This window comes from Enoplosus armatus, chromosome 14 (genome assembly GCF_043641665.1).
Source record: "Enoplosus armatus isolate fEnoArm2 chromosome 14, fEnoArm2.hap1, whole genome shotgun sequence".
Lineage (NCBI taxonomy): Eukaryota > Metazoa > Chordata > Actinopteri > Centrarchiformes > Enoplosidae > Enoplosus > Enoplosus armatus.
Window position 1 is genome coordinate 1,204,458 of NC_092193.1, and position 19,078 is coordinate 1,223,535.

The window sequence follows — 19,078 nt, forward strand, 5'->3', positions numbered from 1 at the left end:
TGATTTGTGAGCAGCAGGTGGGCGTCATCTCATCACTCACCCTTTTTGTTTCACAGTGTTTGTTCAACATCTTCCACTGAGAGGAAAGAGTGAATCAAGAGTTCACTGCTGTTTATGTTGCATCATGAGATTATTTGACAAGCGATGAAACGCAACAACGTCTTCTGATTGAAGAAAATAATGGAGGAGCTAAATGTGAGGTGTCCGTTAAGACATCATCACCTCTTGATGGACACCAAGGAGAAAGGAGTGATTTCCATGGCAGAGGTGTAGGACGTCATGAATGAATGACACAGATAGGACAGTGAACACATCATATAAAACTCAGCTTCTTTATGTGTGTTGTGAACTTTTAAACTGCATCTGTGACGGATTGAGTTGTTTGTTAAGGACGCTTGATTTTCTTTCATCACCATATTTCCCTCCTGAATCTTTGATCTTTGAAACTGTGCTGCATTTGAAAAGATCGGCAGTGAAATTTGGGGACTTTGGGTTCTGTAAAAAAAAAAAAGAAAAGTAAATCTTTAAGATCCAGTTCAGGTTTCACAGATCTGTGACAGGAAGTCCTTCACTCCTCACTCATCGCTGCATGACTCAGCAGTCTGGACTGTCGGCGTGACTCAGCAGACAGTCAGTTTCTCTTTATTCATTTGTTTTATTGGCAAGAGGGAGAAAATGGTGTCGTGTATTTGGTTAAAGTTGGGAGATATGACAATATATTCTTGATTCAACAAAAAACGTGTCAATGTCTGTGAATGAGTAAGACGATCTACAGAGTTCTAGCATGAAGTAAATGGATTTTTCAGGTGTTCAATTGACCAAAAAGACGCCCTCACATCTGCTTATTTTACCTGATTTATTTTGAAGTGAATTTTGAGAAAATTACGATACACAATATAGACTACGTGGCCAAATGTATGTGGACAGATGAACGTTGCAGCCATATCTGACTCCATCTTTCCTCCAGATGTGGACCAGCTGCAGGGATTAGCTCCCATTCAGACACCAGAGCATCAGTGAGGTCCAGTGGTTGGTGATCAGGTCTGGTTGTTGGATGGGGTTGACCAGTTAAGTTCTTCAGCAACAAACTGGGAAAGCTGTCTGGAGCTGCTGTGTGTCGTGTCAACGCAAACCGCTGACACAAAGTTAGAGGAACACTGTTGTCTCACATGTGACCTTTGACCTCCTTGGGGGAACATTAATGATTTAGGAAATAAAGATTATTCTTACGCTGTCTGATAAACATGAGTGAATTACTCAGGGCTGTGTGAAGCAGCCCCGTGGCATTCTGGGATGTGAACCGTGTGAGTGGAGGTGTTTGACTTTATGTTTACTGACTGGAGCTCAACTTTCACCTGGTTTCTTCACCTGGTTAAACACGACGATAGCAGCTTCAGTCTGCTGCTCTGAGTTTGTTTGCCAGGTTGGACGTTCGTGAAAGACCAAACTACAGAGTGTTGACTAATCTGTGAGTCCAGAACCAGTTCAGAAACGTGGACTCAGACTGTGTGAGCACATTTAAACAAAAGGCACCTCTATAACTTTCCTACGATCTGTGAAACATTTGGCCGATGAAACTGTCCCACAGGACGACATTTTGTTCTTTTTTCTGACCACTTCCACTGAATGCAGCCAGCTGCTCTTTTCTTCTCTCGCCCTCAGATTTCACAATAAACTCCTGAAACTCAACTCCTCCTCTGAATAAAAGGCTGCTAAAGCCACAAATCTCCACTGTGACCTTTGACCTCTATAGAGACTAGTTCAGTAACGAAGGTGGGTAGGTTGTTTTTTGGCATTTCTTGAGAATATTAATCAACTAACATTAATCTTCTTTCCCTTAAAAGTGCAGTTTTCATGAGAAGAAACAAACAAATCTTACACTGTTGTAACATTGAAGGCCTTTTATTTTGATGTACTTCCTCTTCTGCAGCCAATTTCTAAAGAATCAACTGAAGAAGGAAAATATAAAAATATAAACTATTTAAAAAATGAAATAAAACAACAAACAAATACAATAACAACTCCATTGTTTAGGGAGTAACTATTGATTAAATAAACTGAAAAATGATTGATCATCATGATCGTTATCAGCTGGGAGTTAAACTTACCACACAGTCAGACAGATGCTGAATTTAAATGTATTTTTCCTAATCAGACATAAAAAAAACCTATTTTAAATTAAAATGTGCAGAAGTTGTCAATAAAAATAAAATAAATACCAACAAACAGACACAGTTTGACTGATCACAGACCTGCCATAAGTCATTACCTTTGATACTTAATAATTAACATGAAAATGTGTCATAACAAATATAAAATAAACTGAGATGAAAACTAAGAAAGAGTTAATGTAAAGTCCTCAGCTGCTCCAGTCTGTGTTTGAGCTCTCTGTTCCTCTTCCTCAGCTCGTCCTTCATCGTCAGCAGCCTCCTCTCGTCCTCTCTGATCTCCGTGACGAACTCCGTCGCCTTTTTCAGGATCACCACTTTGGCCGCTTTGTCGTTGTTTGCCACCGCCGGGATTTCGTCCCTCAGAGTGAGGAAGCTCATCTTCAGCTCGTTCCTGCGCTGCCTCTCCAGCACGTTGTGAGTCCTGCGCTTGTCGTTGTTGTCCTCTCCGTCGGACCGCGGACTCCAGCACCTGCGGCCACCGCTGTCCGACTTCATCCGTTTCCCAGCAGGCTGCTGGAGGCTCGCTGAGGGCTGCTGGGCGGCGTAGTTGTGCTGATGGATGTTGACGTGAGAGCGTTTCAGGACCAGCGGGGCGGTGTCAGCTCTGCTGCTGGCGTCTGACCGCCGCGACACCTTTCGCCTGTCCACCGTCACCACGTCGATCTCTTCATCCTCCTCCGCCTCCTCCTCTTCCTCTTCTGGGGAAAAAGAAGGAAACATTCTGGTGTAAGTGCTGTTGTCACTGTGGGAAACAAGTACTAAAGCTGTTACACTGCTACTGTAGCTAGTCAGGTACTAACAACAACTGCTACCACTGCTCATACTGTTAATAACATAGTTAGTAATACTACTAATAACAGTTATTGCACATTTTTGCAGTTTTGTCCATCATTTACTATGAAACCGTATTTCTAACTTGTTGACATCTGATGACATCACTATGATATATGGGTCCTTCTCTCCTCCAGAGCCACAGAAGACATTTTTCAACGGGGTTCTTATGCTGAGTGGAGGTGGAGGTGTAATCATTACTATGAAAATAAGACCTGGCTTGTAATAAACCACATTATCCTTTAAGTGTTGAGTAAGCCTTTTCAAAATAAAAGCCTGCTTCCCACCTGATTCACTGTCACTGCTGCTGAGAGGCGGTGAGTCCAGACACAGTTCTGATGCCACCTCCACCGCGGCTCCATCGCCGCTCTTCCCGCTCAGCGTGGTGTATGGAAACACCACAGAAGGGTCGATACAGTCTGTCGCTGCTGTGTGGAGGTCCTGCAGGTACCCCGTGTTCACCTGAGAGCTGCCCACCTGCTGCTCAGCTGCTCTGTCTGTGGTGGCGTTAGTGTTGCTGGTTGTGGAGGAGTCCCGACGGGCCCGGAGCGAGGCCAGCCTCTCGGACACCACCTTCTCCAGCTTGGTGGCGGCGGCGAAGCTGCTGCTCCACATGCAGTCCTGGATGATGAAGGACTGGAGGAAGGCTGCGGAGGGGTTGCAGTCCTCGTCCAGCAGGTCAGACACCGCCTCCAGGTGGTCAGCGGCGGACAGCCGGATGTCAGAGAGGGAGGGTCTCCGGCTGGGGGACAGGGGAGGCGTCGGCAGCAGCTCGAACTTCTTCCAGATGTCCTCACCGGGGCCTGGGAGGAGCTGGCTGCGTGGAGGCAGGTAGAAGTCCTCCTCCTCACCATCCAGGAGGAAGTAGGGCTGAACCGTGTCATAGTCATAATCATAGTTCCTGCTGGACATGGTTAACACCGGCGGCATTATGGCTGCCTGTGAGGAGACAAAACACACTTTTGAAATTTAGAACAGACAAAGCCTCCAACAAAGATTATTCAATAAAGAACTATATGAAAGCTGAACATAAAGTAACCATGTACAAACAAGTTCATACTTTTTATCTATATAGTTTTAAAAAGTTTAAAAAATACCAAATACATGGGGATATGTGTATTTATAGATCTGGAAAAACATGTTTCTGTTCTCCATAAAAATAAAAATGTAATCTTTTCCTAATCACAAAGGAGGGGGGGGGGGGGGGGGGGTCCAAGTTCCTGCATGAATATTTAAGCAGACAGTCATAGCAGTGACACAGACATGATCATACATTATGTTCAAGTCATTTTAAATTAACCACAGAGCACCATGAGCACTATAGTGCTCCTTACTAACTTACTGTATAATCTGAAGGTTACGATGATAAAACACCATGTTTAATAAGTATAAAGTCAATAATCAGATGTTACCTGACATGATGCTGAAAAGAGAGAGGTGTTACAATTTTACATTAAAAGTTATTCATGAGAATAAAATGCCAAGTTAATTACAACTTCTATGGGGTGGGGGGGGGGGGGGGGGTACACTGAGTTCCATTCAAAAAATAGACATAATGAGAATTGGTGTTATTGAAGTGCGGTTCTTTAAATGTCAAATGTTTACAGGGAGGATTTGCTGGCAAAAGTTCGCCAGTACCACATTCACACAAAACCTCATTCAAAAAACAGGTAGTTTAGTTTTCTGTTCTTTGAGGTCCAGGTTAACACTACAAAGTCTGATTCAAATAAAGATTGTTTAAGAAAACCTATGTTTCGACTGTTATCAGGTGGGAGTTGCAGGTGTACTAAGCCGTGACCCGGCAAAATATGTGACGGAGAGAAAGAACACGTGGCTCGACCAAACACACACAGGTGAGGTGTTGATGCAGCAGATACGCTCCCAGCCTGCAGTTATCTCAGCTGCCAATCTGTCCACTACAACTCTCTGAAGGGCCTTTGTGACCACAGAGGAAACTAAATGCAGGCAGCGGTAGATCAGTCAAGCTAATTATAACAGTACAACAATCACACAAAACCTAATTCAAGACACAGTAAATTTAGGATTTTTTTGTTTATAGTTAAAGGTTAAAACTACAAAATGTGACTGAAGTACAAAGATTCATTATCAATAGAGGACACTCTACACTTCGGCACATAAACACTAAACAATACTTGTTACAAGAAACCTCACCAACACTACTCCTAAAGAAGAAGTGTTGGTGTTAAATATCGTGTAATTATTCTGTCAGATCCTGTGACACTGAAGGGTGTTGCTGCTCTGCACATACACGAACATGTAACGTGTAAATCACTTTTAGGTAACAGCTATGTAAGCATGGTAAAAAGTAACTGCCTGGAACTGAAGTTCTACCTGTGAAGGAGAAAACTGTCCCGAGAAGAACCAACAGAGAACCGAAACAGCACAACCGTTACTCACCGTGAAGACTCCCGGAACAAACTTCAGAGCCCGTGTGTGTAAATATGTCCTCTTTTAATCAATAATCGATAACCGATCTAGAAGTCTGCAATGTGTCACGCTCCGCTGGTGTTCGGCGTTGTCGCCTCTGCGTGAGTCACCGCAACCGGCTGCTGTCGAGACATTTAATACCCCGGCTCGGTTTTTTCTACATCCGCACACACCACAGTTTTCGCGCCAAATATGAGCTACGTGAGCGCGTGAAAAACAATGAAACGCTCGGTCTCTTAGTAACAGTCTCTTTGATATTTCTGTGCGTGCACGGAGCAACAAGATGCGTGAAATATGGGGACTGTTTTCCTCCGCGGATGTGTAGTGAAGCCGTGATGTAAGAGGGTGGTCCGTGAGCAGTAAATGATGCAGAGGCACGAAGTTCCGGGAATTCAGCTCTTATTCAGTGATAAAGTCATGAAGAAATACTGAAATAAAATGATTTAAAAAGAAAAACATTTGATAAAATAAAATAAGAAAATTAAGTGAAAAAATTAAAAGAAAGTAATGAAAGAAGAAAAGAAAAAGATTAAAGGAAAGAATAGAATAAAATACATAAACATAAGAAAAAACATTGAAAATAAAATACAACAGAATAAAACGATAATGCAATAAAAATAATTAAAGAAGAGAAAAAAAAAAGCTATAAATAAAATAACAAAACCAAAGAATAGAAGTGAAAATAAAATGATATAATTAGTAAAGAAAGAAAAGAAAAATTTAAAATAGAACTATAACAAAATAGACATAATAAAAAATAAAAGAAAAAATATTTTAGAAAACAACGAAATGAAATAAAAACAGGTTGAAATTATTAAAAGATAATAGAAAGATAAAAAAAAGATTAATGAGCCATCCATATGAAATAATCATGTAATCAGTTAAACATATTAACATATTATCCATCACATCGACTGCCTCGTCAGCCTCTGTTTTTATTTCCTACATCTATGACCAAAGTTATCCTCTTTCATCCTCTTCCATCTGTTTCTGTTATTGTCTCCACACCCTGTCAATCACAACTATAAAGTGTGTTGTATTATTTGCATTGTTCCTGTTGATTTCCATCAGGGTTTGATGAGGTCACGTGACATGGTGCACTGTGAGCAGCGCAGGCAGAAATGCAAAAGTTGAATTTGAAAATGAGATCTTTACCTGTGTTTGACATTCAGGGATTATTTGATTGATAATGAGGATGAAGAAACCTCGATATGTATTTTATTAAAACTCACTTCTTTAACTTTTCAATCTCTGAATATTCAGCACTCAGTATCACACACGTCAGTTTAATGACAACAAGGTTTTATTTCTACTGATATATACATGCAGGGGTTACAAACAAACAACACAGACCTCAGAATATATAAATCATAATAAAGTAGATAAAATGATGAGGAGAATATTCAAGGGGTCAACAAAGCAGATATGATCAAAAGGAATTCAATAAATATCATAATGACACTAAACATGGAAGTATGCATGAACTAACACTAGTCAACAACTACATCTAAATGTTCTATGTTCTATGTCACTATTAGAGGCTTGTTGACATCAGTGATGGTTTAAACACAGCAGAGAAACAGATATTTTCACTATCAGTTGACAAAGACACAATAAAATGCAGATTAGTCGGATTTGTGTCTCCTTCAGTCTCCCAGTTTAAATCTTTGATTATCGCCTGCTGTCACCTCGACACTGCTGCCCTCTGGTGGCGGCAGTGACTCGCTGCTTCACTCTTTCTTTTCTCTGATGTGTTGTATCTTGTATGCAGTGCTGGAGGAAGTATTCAGATACTTTACTGAAGTAAAAGTACTAATACCACACTGTAAAAACACTCAAGTAAAAGTCCTGCATTGAAAATGTTAGTAGTTTTAGTATTAAGTATTAAAAGCAAATGTCCTCCTGTCTCTGTCCTCCTGTGACTGTCCTCCTGTCTCTGTCCTCCTGTGTGTCTGTCCTCCTGTGTGTCTGTCCTCCTGTGTCTGTCCTCCTGTGAAGTCCACAAACAGGATCCTGGCATAGGATCCTGCGGAGTCCAGGTGCTGGAGGATGAAGTGTAGAGCCAGGTTGACGGCGTCGCCTACAGACCTGTTGGCTCTGTAGGTGAACTGCAGGGGGTCCAGCAGAGAGTCTGTGATGGATTTGAGGTGGGACAAAACCAGGCGTTCAAATGATTTCATGACCACAGAGGTCAGGGCGACGGGTCTGTAGTCATTTAATCCTGTGGGCCCTGGTTTTTTGGGGACGGGGATGATGGTGGAGGCCTTGAAGCAGGCTGGCACGTGGCATGTCTCCAGTGAGGTGTTGAAGATGTCCGTGAACACCGGAGACAGCTGATCGGCGCAGCGCTTCAGGCAGGATGGGGAGATGGAGTCTGGTCCAGCATTATGTTAGCGAGTCAGCAGTCACATGGGCTGCTACCTGTTCATTATGTAATGAGTGACAAAGTGTTACTGTTGGCAGACAGATGTGGACAGACAGATGTTGTCAGTGTTCAGATGTGTATCGAGTGTTTTGGTTGCATTAGTGCACTCTGGATGTGAGATTAACTGTTGTGCTGAGCTGCAGAGAGAACTGCGAGAAGAGTTGTTAACAAATGAACTCGGTGTTGAGAAATTAGCAGTTAGCAGCTGACAAAAAGTGCAGCAGCAGCAGCAGCAGCAGCATGAGGTGGAGACGCAGTGTGTTGTTGCAGCCACTAGAGAGCAGCAGCGTGACAGGTATAATCCTGACAGCAGCAGCACCGAACAGGTAGAAATACTGCCAAATAAATTGCAGTATGAGGTGATAACTGCAGGTTTAAAGTCGGGGCTCGAGTGTAAAATCATCTTGGAACAACATAAACATAATTCATGTTATATAAAAAGTTCTTTAATGATATTAAATATTATATCATGAACAGGACATTCAGAACATGTAGATACAGGTACAGGTTGTCTTTTATCAGCTCCTATTTAGGAAAACATTGAAAAAAGACTCAAGATGAAAGAGAACAACAACAACAACAACAACAGACAATAGTGAAAGTGAGCAACAATAAACACACACTCTTTTTAAAACATTTTTACTTTCTATTGTTGAATCAAAGCGTGTGGAAGTGAATTATATTGAATATATTCAATTTACAGAAATATTCAGGCAGTAAAAATATTCATAGTATATTTCGATACTTCAAATATTGTGACTGTCACAAAATATTCAGATTGGACCAAAGATGATTCAGGCAGCGCAGATTGTTTAAAGTGTTAAAACATATTGGATTGTTAAAATGATTTTATTCAATGTCTTAAATACTAATGTTGTCAAAATAAAGTCAAATCATTTTTGTTAAAAGAGCATTTAGGTTTTTTTTTTGTTGCTGTTGATTTTGAATGCGCTTGTGTACGTTAAAACATATGAGAAGCAGAGGCAGGTATTTATTTTATTATTTTATTATTTATTTATTTATTTATTAGTATTCTCATTGCAGTTTACAGAGTGAAAACATATATTTGAACAGAAACAAAGATCAGATCGGTCTGCAGGGAGCCGGCTGCAGACTGAAGCTATGTGAGAAAAAATACGATTAAAAAAGATGTGACAGATGTGACAATGTAATAATAATAATAATGATAATAATAATAATAATGATAATAATATTTTTTCATTTGTGATGTATGAGTTTAGTGATCTCGTGACATTTCATATTTCACACATACACACATGTTCAAAGAAACCATGAACATTTACTCAAGTGAGAGGTACTTGTACTTTCTAGCTTTCTGCTCCTTTATATTTCTACTCCACTAAAATTCAGAGGGAAATATTTTGCTGATAGATAGAAAGAATAGAACACACCGGGTGTGCGTTGGGTTCGGGCACTTGTAGAGGATGTTAAAGGGTCAAAATCACAGTTTTGTGGATTTGTAGTTTTGTATTTTCATCAGAGCTGTTAGACAACAGATGGAAGTCTGTGTTACCAAATTCACCACCAGCCTGAATGTGTTTGTGGTAACATGAATGTTTTTGTGTATTTCTGCATCATCGCGACACAGATTTTTAATCTGCTGTCAGATTAAAATCAAGACGAAGAAACTTCTCACTGAAACGCTTCAGAGAAAGTCTGGGAAAAAAGAATCATTTCCAAACAACTTCAAGATAATGATCATAAAAGAAAGATAAATAGTGTAAATGATCAATGAATCCCCTCCGCTGGCTGACAGTAACCTTCATCTTCTGTTTCAACAACAGACATTTGAAGATCGAACACAAACTGAATTTTGGAGAACGAAGGTCTCAGTTTGAGATATACAACTATATGTTCCTGCCTTGAATTGATCCTTTTCACTGTTAAAATCAGCCCAGCTGGTCATTCTTCTTCTTTCTAATGTACCTGTAGTGATCTGAAATACTTCAGTAGAGGTGATGAACTGCAATGAAAGCAGAATGAGCTCTGTTGTCACGTTAACACCTGTGTACAAACACTGACGTGTCAGTGATGTGCAGCAGCAGCAGACAGGATGCAGTCCTCCATCTCCATGGTAACCGTCCGTTGCTCCTCGGCTCCGCCTCCCCTCCCCTTTGAAACCGCCGACTCAGCGGAAAACCACACGGCGGCCTTATCTGTCCGCCGCAGGGGCTGATGGGAGGTCTGAGGACCTGTTGGAAACCACGTGGCCCCCGTCTGATCTCACGGCTCGTCCTTGTTTGGCCTCGGCTGCATCAGAGCGCCACTTCTCCCCAGGTTCACCAGAGGAAACACCGCTGCACACAATGCTTTTCCTCCCAGCTGCTGCTCTGTGCTGTCTGTGTTCAGGTGAGTGTTTCCAGCCAATCAGGAGGCGACAAAGTCAACCTTTAACAAACACTGGCACACTGACCTTCATCTGTCTGTCTGTCTCTCTGCAGCGCTGGTTGCCATGGCAGCAGAGCTGATTCAGCGTGATTTAACATTGACCAGGAGAGTTGGTGACAAAGTCTCCTTCAGCTGTGGAGGCACTGACCAGTGTGACTATGATTATATATTCTGGTACCAGAAGAAAGACACAGAAACATTCACAATGATTCTTGATATTGATAAGAGTAATGGTGACATAGATTCAGGCTACAATCATCCTCAGAAAGATGATTTCTCAGCTGTGAATAAACAGAACGGCTGTGAGTTGGAGATCCAGAAGGTTAAACTCTCTCATTCAGCCACCTACTACTGCAGCTGTGGGAAGGATGATCTCCACAGTGAGAAATGATCCCTGCAGCCTGAACAAAAACCAACAGATGAACAGATGTCAAACAGTGTTTGTGACAGGAAGAGAGCAGGAAACCACAGCCCAGGTCCACATATTTCACCTCCATCTCAGCCAGAGTCACAGACGTACTGAGCTGAGGGCTTTATTTCATATTATATTCATTTATATTTGTATCAGATATTCCAGCAGGTTTATTGTTGTTCCTCACAGTGAGGACAAACTAGCAACACAGACGCACCATGATGGAACAAGATCAAGAGAAAACAATAAAAGCAGAAACTGAATAAGAACATCGTCCAGATGAAAGTGTAAAACAACACACACCTTTTATTTTTCAAAAGTGAAACTTCAGTCAAATGTTGTCTAATACAACAACAAACTTTGTTGTTCCAGATGAAGATTAAAATCCTCTGCTTTGTTCTGCTGCTGGAATAAAGTCCATTCCTCCCTCACAACACTAATGTGCTCTTAAAGAAAACACTTCCAGCAGCACTTGTTGTTGGACACCTTTCAGTAGATTTCACCAGATCATTTCCCTTTATGACGTTTTAAAAGACAAATCTTGGACACACGTCAGCTCAGGATTTTGCCCTTCGAGCAGCGGGTCATTAGGATGCTGATTTTGTTGCCACATTTGTCCATAAATGTCCTGCGGATGTTGTTGGTTCCCAGAGGATGAATCCTAACATTTATGGTGACCTGTTGACCGTTCCTCTAGCGCCACCATCAGGACAAAAGTTACTACACCAACACTTGATTTTGAATAAACTCAGTGAGAACTTGAACGCTCCCCGGAGAATGAAAGACTTTGCACAAATCAATGTTTTTATATCAACAAAGGGTGAGATGACTTTGTGTCATCGAGGGCGGACTGGTCACTGGGAGGACCAGGAGGTTTCCCAGTGGCTGTTACACAAACTGATGCGATGAACAAACCAACAAACAAACAAACACGGCCACACAGGTAACATGTTAATACAGGTATCGTGTTCACCGTGTTCAACATCTTAGTTAGCAACGTGTTAGCATGCTAACATTTGCTCATTAGCACTGAACACAAAGTTCAGCTGAGGCCGATGGGAATGTCAAGTCCGTTTTATGTTTATAGTCCAATATCACAAATCACACATTTGCCTCAAGGGGCTTTACGGTCCGTACAGCGTACGACACCCTCTGTCCCCAGAGCCTCGATTCAGATCAGGACAAAACCCCCAAAAAACACTTGAAGGAAGAAACCTCAGGACGAGCAACAGAGGAGGGATCCCTCTTCCAGGACGATGTTACAGCCTTATTCCAAAATGGATAAAATTCTTTTTATTTCTCAAAATTTTACACACAATAATACAAAATGAAAAATGTTTTTTAGACAATTTTGCAAATTTATTAAAAATAAAACACTCACATATCGCATGTACATAAGTATTCACACCTTTTGTAAATATTTATGTACCTTTTACTCAATACTTTGTTGAAGCACCTTTGGCAGCGATTACAGCCTCCAGTCTTCTTCTATGATGCTACAAGCTTGGCACACCTGGATTTGGGGAGTTTCTCCCATTCTTCTTTGCACATCCTCTCAAGCTCGATGAGGTTGGATGGGGAGCGTCGGTGCACAGCTATTTTCAGGTCTTTCCGGAGATGTTCAATGGGGTTCAAGTCCGGCTCTGGCTGGGCCACTCGAGGACATTCAGAGACTTGTCCCGAAGCCACTCCTTTGTCATCTTGGCTGTGTGCTTAGGGTGGTTGTCCTGTTGGAAGGTGAACCTTCGCCTCAGTCAGAGGTCCAGAGCGCTCTGGAGCAGGTTTTCGTCAAGGATCTCTCTGTACTTTGCTGCATTCATCTTTCCCTCGATCCTGACTGGTCTCCCAGTTCCTGCGGCTGAAAAACATCCCCACAGCCTGATGCTGCCACCACCATGCTTCACTGTTGGGATGGTATTGGCCAGGTGATGAGCGGTGCCTGGTTTCCTCCAGACATGACGCTTGACATTCAGGCCAAAGAGTTCAATCTTGGTTTCATCAGACCAGAGAATTTTGTTTCTCACGGTCTGAGAGTCCTTCAGGTGCCTACTGGCAAACTCCAAGCGGGCTGTCATGTGCTTTGTACTGAGGAGGGGCTTCCGTCTGGCCACTCTACCATAAAGGCCTGATTGGTGGAGTGCTGCAGAGATGGTTGTCCTTCTGGAAGGTTCTCCCATCTCCACAGAGGAACGCTGGAGCTCTGTCAGAGTGACCATCGGGTTCTTGGTCGCCTCCCTGACCAAGGCCCTTCTCCCCCGATTGCTCATTTTGGCCGGGCGGCCAGCTCTAGGAAAAGTCCTGGTGGATCCAAACTTCTTCCACTTACGGAGGATGGAGGCCACTGTGCTCTTTGGGACCTTCAATGCTGCAGAAAGTTTTCTGTACCCTTCCCCAGATCTGTGCCTCGAGACAATCCTGTCTCGGAGGTCTACAGACAATTCCTTTGACTTCATGGCTTGGTTTGTGCCCTGACATGCACTGTCAACTGTGGGACCTTATATAGAGGACAGGTGTGTGCCTTTCCAAATCATGTCCAATCAATTGAATTCACCACAGGTGGACTCCAATCAAGTTGTAGAAACATTTCAAGGATGATCAGTGGAAACAGGATGCACCTGAGCTCAATTTTGAGTTTCATAGCAAAGGGTGTGAATACTTATGTACATGCGATATTTGAGTGTTTTATTTTTAACAAATTTGCAAAATTGGCTAAAAATCATTTTTCACTTTGTCATTATGGGGTATTGTTTGTAGACTGTTGAGAAAAAAAAGAATTTAAACCATTTTGGAATAAGGCTGTAACATAACAAAATGTATGAATACTTTCCGGATGCACTGTACAGTTCATCCTGAGGGGACCATGAAGGTCTGAACCAAACTAAATGGTCATCCATCCAATAGTTGAGATATTTCAGTCTGAACCTAAAACATCGACCTGCTGGTGGCGCTAGATGAAAAGTCAACAAAGTGAATGAATGAAGTTAATCCTCTGGGGACCAAGAATGTCTGTACAAAGCTTCACGTCAATCCATCCATCCGTCCTTTGGTCCAGGTCCAATCCATCTGGACTAAAGTAGTGGAGCGACAGACATCCGTCCATAGAGCAACACTGCTAGTGTGTCTAAAAAGACAATAAAAGAAGAGACAGTCATGTTGATGTGAACATTAGAGCTGAAATATGATACTGGTTCATCACTTGGACTCGTTCACCTCAGCTGACACATTCAGCAGCAGGTTTCTGTATCAGTCTGTTTCACTGTGGGAGGAGGTGGATACTACTTGATCTTTGGCTCTGGAACTAAACTGTATGTAACAGGTAAGAACAAACATTCATTTTCCTTCAGTTGTTTTATTGAACAAGTTGAAAATGTGTTTTAATGAGTTTCTGCTGCTTCAGGCTTCACGTTAGTTTGTTGATAATTAGTCGAGAGTTCTTGCAGCCATGCAGCTGTTGTTACATCAAAAAGGATGTTAAAATCTCACTGCACTACTCAACTTAGTCTTTATTTCTGCATCACATAAAACAGATTCATATAGAAAACGTATCATATTGACAAAGTTACAGTTACAGTATCTGATATAATTCAGCGCCTTCTTTTGTTTTTTGAAAATAACATAATATATGATATTAAACATAATTCAATATATGTCAGTAAATGTATTCTGACAAGCATTTACCATTTAACTTTAAATCGAGTATATAGGATAATTAATAAATACTTTTTAAATTGTAAAATGTACTTCATGACAGTTAAACAGACACTGAATATGATACTACAATAAATAGATATCATGCATTTTAATTTATACATTTCTATATATGATGTAGGATGATATTTAATGACACACACAGACACACTCACACACATACTGCATATATGTATTTTAATATAAATATAAATAATATATGATGCTTAACATTCATCTCAAAAAACAAAACAAATATGTCTTGGCAATAATCTGGTGGAAAATATTACGAATTAGAAACTGCAGATATTGCAATTTCAACCCAACATTATGATAGTATATTATTTTATATGTGACTTTTCCATCAATAACATTTTATTTTATATTATATAGCTGTCTTTATTCATATTTGACATGTAATAAAAGCAAATTACTGTTGTATTGATTTCTTTTTTAGTGGTTAGAGTAAAATATATGATCATAAATCTATATTACACTTTACATAATGCAATCATTGAAATGACAATTAAAATTTAAATGAAGGGAAAATTTGTAATTCTTTATAAAATGTATATTAACCCTAACATGGGAATAATATTATATTAAATTATAATGTATTCAGTATTATTGTTTTATATGAGTTTTATTGAGTCTTTCTGTCATATATCTGAGCATATTGTGTTAACTGTGTTATATATGAAAATTAAAAAAGTAAAAAATGTGAAATTACTGATGCAGTGGTTTGTTAGTGGTTAGTGTAAAGTATATGGTGTTCAATATATAATGTGTTATACATGTTGTTATCTTGAAAATGACAATTGCATTTCATGTGAAGGTAAATATGACCTTTATTATAATATGTAAATTAACATTAATACAGACAACGATTCAATGTTAAAGGGACACATTTCATGATTATATTAAAATTATTTTGTACTACATATATAGATGAAGCCAGTACATGTAGCGGACTTTGTGCTGTATTGATGAGCAGTTTAGTGATCAGAGTCCATGTGGTCTCCAGGATCAGACTGAATGCAGTGCAGTGCTGTAGCTGCAGCTGTTGACTGTGTGAATGCGTGTCTGTGCTGCTTGTTGTTGCCGTCAAACTGCAGATGAGCCGGTAGTGGAGCCCGTGGTGAGCGTGTACCCAGCAGCATCCAGAGCCCACCTGGAGGGGAAGAGCTCCCTGCTGTGTCTGGCCTCAGCCATGTTTCCTCCTCTGGTCCGGTTCTCCTGGAGAAGACGAAAGGAGAATGGTCCTCAGGAGGTGCTGCCCCCTGCTGAGGGAGAGCAGCTGGAGCTCAGAGAGTCGAGATGCACCGCCGCCATCAGAGTGATTGATCTGGACGCTCTCTCCACGTATAAATACCGCTGCTCCGTCCAACACGAGGGGGGCACAGTGGAGGCCCAAATAGTGGAGGCCCAAACAGAACAAGGCCAACACAAGGGGGGCACAGTGGAGGCCCAAACAGTGGTGGCCCAAACAGAACAAGGCCAGCACGAGAGGGGCACAGTGGAGGCCCAAACAGTGGTGGCCCAAACAGAACAAGGCCAGCACGAGGGGGGCACAGTGGAGGCCCCAACAGAACAAGGTAATGAAGGCTTGGTGACTGTGTTCAGCAGTGATTCAGCTTCATGTGGAGACGCTGTCAAAGACAGCAGAGGAGCAGAGGACTGACCTTTCCTTTTCACTCCTTTTCTGTTTCAGTGGTTCCAGCTCCAGCAGCTTCTCTCCAGTCTCAGTGCAGGGTGAAGCTGCTCTGCGTGCTGTACACAGTGCTGATAGTGAAGAGTCTGGTGTACTGCTGTGGACTCTCTCTGCTGAGGATCCTCAGAAACAAGGGACCGTCCATCGACTGCACACATGCTGACTGACTGTGTTCTGCTCGCCTTTTCTCACCATCAGACCTCATCAGTTCATCTCATTGATCGCTTTGATCAGCAGTCACAAATGTCAAAAATATGAAATTAATATTTTTAGATTAGATACAGTCAATACTTATATAACCACGTATATTTGCAGTTACTTTGTTTAATTCTGTGGTATTGTGTTATTTTGATGCTCTAGTCTAGTTCCACTTTTAATTGTGACTTGTGTAATAACAGAACATGAAGCTGAATCATTAGCTGTCTGCTGGATATTTTATTGTTTTTAATACTTCTTCTGTTCTCGTGTTTCTTTTTAAGACATTATGCAGAGTGTGGCAGGTTTGTCAGATTATTTCAGTGTAACATTCTCAATAAACTGAAAAATCACAGAATCTGTGTTTTAGAAACCTCCTTGTTTTGATGGATTTCACTTTGGCTTCATAGCAAATAATCAGAGACAGAATCCACTTCATTGGCTTCATGTATGTTGACACCTACAAGTAATGTGACTCTGGTTTTAAGTAGCTCTCAATATACTTTCAGACAGCGCCAACAACAAATGTACAGGAAGATATGAATATAAGCATACAGCTAAAGAAGGACAACAGAGCTAAACAAAGACAAGCAAACAGAAACATATAGCTGTTATATACAAGTCAGTAGGTGTGGGTGTGCCACCAGGTTCAGTGCTGACCCCCTTTTATAATTGTGTCAGTGTGGATGTAAAACTCTACGCTGATGACTCTGTTGTTTACACACATGAACAAACAGCAGAGCGAGCTGCTTTGAAGCTACAACTGCTATAAAATGATCACACGGCGGCTCCATCAGTCGGGCTGAAGTTTGATTGTTGGCAAAATGATGTGTGTGTTTATTATTTCTGAACCACTGAAATAACTGTTACAGCTTTATCAAGATGAAATGGATCGGTTTACTTTTATCTGTTTTTACAGTGAAGCACTTTGTAACTTTGATTTGAAAGCTTCTTGGATCATCTCGGACTGAAGGGTATTGTGACGGCATTTTTCTCTGTTTTCTGATTGTTTCAAGACCAAACAGTTAATGGAGAAAATAATCAGCAGATTAACTGATAACAAAACTAATTGTTAGTTGCAGCCCTAAGTTGAAGCTTTTCTTTGCTATATATAATAACAGACTGAATATAATTTTGAGTTGGTCAGATAAAACAATTTGAAGACATCACATGCAGCTCAGAGTTAATTAATAATGAAAGTCAAGTCAAGTCATAAGTAGAAGAGTTATTAGTATTGTTAGGAGCAGCAGAAGCAGCAGCAGCCACAGTAGTTGTAGTAGTAGTGCCTGGTAATAGTAGTAATAGTAGCAGAAGCAGTAGTAGAGGCCTCGTGTGTGAGTCAGTGTGTCCTTACAGCCACTAGAGGGCAGCAGAGTGAAGGATCTGTTCTCCACAGTAACAGCAGTTCAGGAGTTGGAGCAGTATCAGTATTACAGTTTGTTTCTCAGTTGTTTACACACTAACATTGGTTCTTGAGACACCATGACCACAACCTGTCACTCATGTACCAACCCCCTGAACCAATTGTGATCAAATACAAGCACATTTCCTGCTTTACACTCGGGTCCACTGAGAACACTACATCCAGTTCTCTACATCTGGAACAATCTTCATGAATAAAATCTCTCGTGTTCACATGGAACACACTGACATTCAAAATGTGAAACTTAACACATGTTGCACAATAGTTCAAATAGCAATCAGAGGTTTCAATTAAAGGGCCACAGGTGAGGCATAGCAAGAGGAGGAGGAGGAGGAGGAGGAGAACAGGGAAGAGTAAGACCAAGGACAGCCATAATCTCTGATGAGATTCGGGCCACCATGGTCTAACAATGAGGGAGGCTGGGCAGAGAGTACGATCAAACTTGTGCAGGTCCAAGAAATCTACTCTTAGTACAGTGTTGTAGTACTGCATATCAATACAGTACTCAAAGATTACTGTAGTACAGCATTGCCAGTAGACAGAGAGTATGTTTCGTGTATGTATGAGACTGGGAACTGTATTCATACCTACACAGTATTTCCAGTATCTCCAGTATTTGACTTGATTTGTAGCCTTTGCAGAACTGAAAGATTACCACCACAAGTTGGAAGGGAACGTCTTCATCAACACGGTTCTAGAAAACAACACCGTGAAACTAAAGCAAATACAAAGTCAAATCCTAGAAATCAGTGACATGTTCCAAAACGCCGACAGAGTGAGTTCATCCACACTGAGCGTCTCATCACATTCCTGGACGCACAACACAACGTGATCGTTCAACCGGAGCAGATAGATGCCCTGGTACATTGTCATCTGGGACAACGCAAGTTTCCACCGAGCTGCTCAGGTCCGCAACTGGTTGATCAGCCACGCTTTTGTTCTGTGTGTAGAACACTTTACAAATCCAACTTTGTGTTTGTTGGGAAAAAAGAATAATTTCCAAACAACTTCAAGATAATGATCATAAAAGAAAGATAAATAGTGTAAATGATCAATGAATCCCCTCCGCTGGCTGACAGTAACCTTCATCTTCTGTTTCAACAACAGACATTTGAAGATCGAACACAAACTGAATTTTGGAGAACGAAGGTCTCAGTTTGAGATATACAACTATATGTTCCTGCCTTGAATTGATCCTTTTCACTGTTAAAATCAGCCCAGCTGGTCATTCTTCTTCTTTCTAATGTACCTGTAGTGATCTGAAATACTTCAGTAGAGGTGATGAACTGCAATGAAAGCAGAATGAGCTCTGTTGTCACGTTAACACCTGTGTACAAACAGTGACGTGTCAGTGATGTGCAGCAGC

General features: G+C 41.2%; 2 protein-coding genes and 1 pseudogene across 2 annotated transcripts; 1 reads left to right on the forward strand and 2 right to left on the reverse strand.

Moving 5' to 3' along the window:
- Positions 1 to 1,903: 1,903 nt before the first annotated feature.
- On the reverse strand, positions 1,904 to 5,539 carry LOC139296513 (transcriptional regulator Myc-B-like). The gene is made up of 3 exons (XM_070918926.1): positions 5,421 to 5,539; positions 3,290 to 3,941; positions 1,904 to 2,869 (listed from the first exon to the last, which is right to left on the reverse strand). Exons 2-3 carry the CDS (start codon positions 3,930 to 3,932, stop codon positions 2,346 to 2,348), a joined length of 1,167 nt encoding a protein of 388 aa, XP_070775027.1. The 5' UTR covers positions 3,933 to 3,941; positions 5,421 to 5,539; the 3' UTR covers positions 1,904 to 2,345.
- A 4,619-nt stretch (positions 5,540 to 10,158) lies between these two features.
- On the forward strand, positions 10,159 to 16,647 carry LOC139296087 (immunoglobulin lambda-1 light chain-like). The gene is made up of 5 exons (XM_070918379.1): positions 10,159 to 10,245; positions 10,338 to 10,664; positions 13,965 to 14,012; positions 15,499 to 15,978; positions 16,095 to 16,647. The coding sequence occupies exons 1-5, from the start codon at positions 10,203 to 10,205 to the stop codon at positions 16,259 to 16,261; spliced, it is 1,065 nt and encodes a 354-aa protein (XP_070774480.1). The 5' UTR covers positions 10,159 to 10,202; the 3' UTR covers positions 16,262 to 16,647.
- LOC139295956 (uncharacterized) lies at positions 12,460 to 13,149 on the reverse strand (annotated as a pseudogene).
- Positions 16,648 to 19,078: the final 2,431 nt, after the last annotated feature.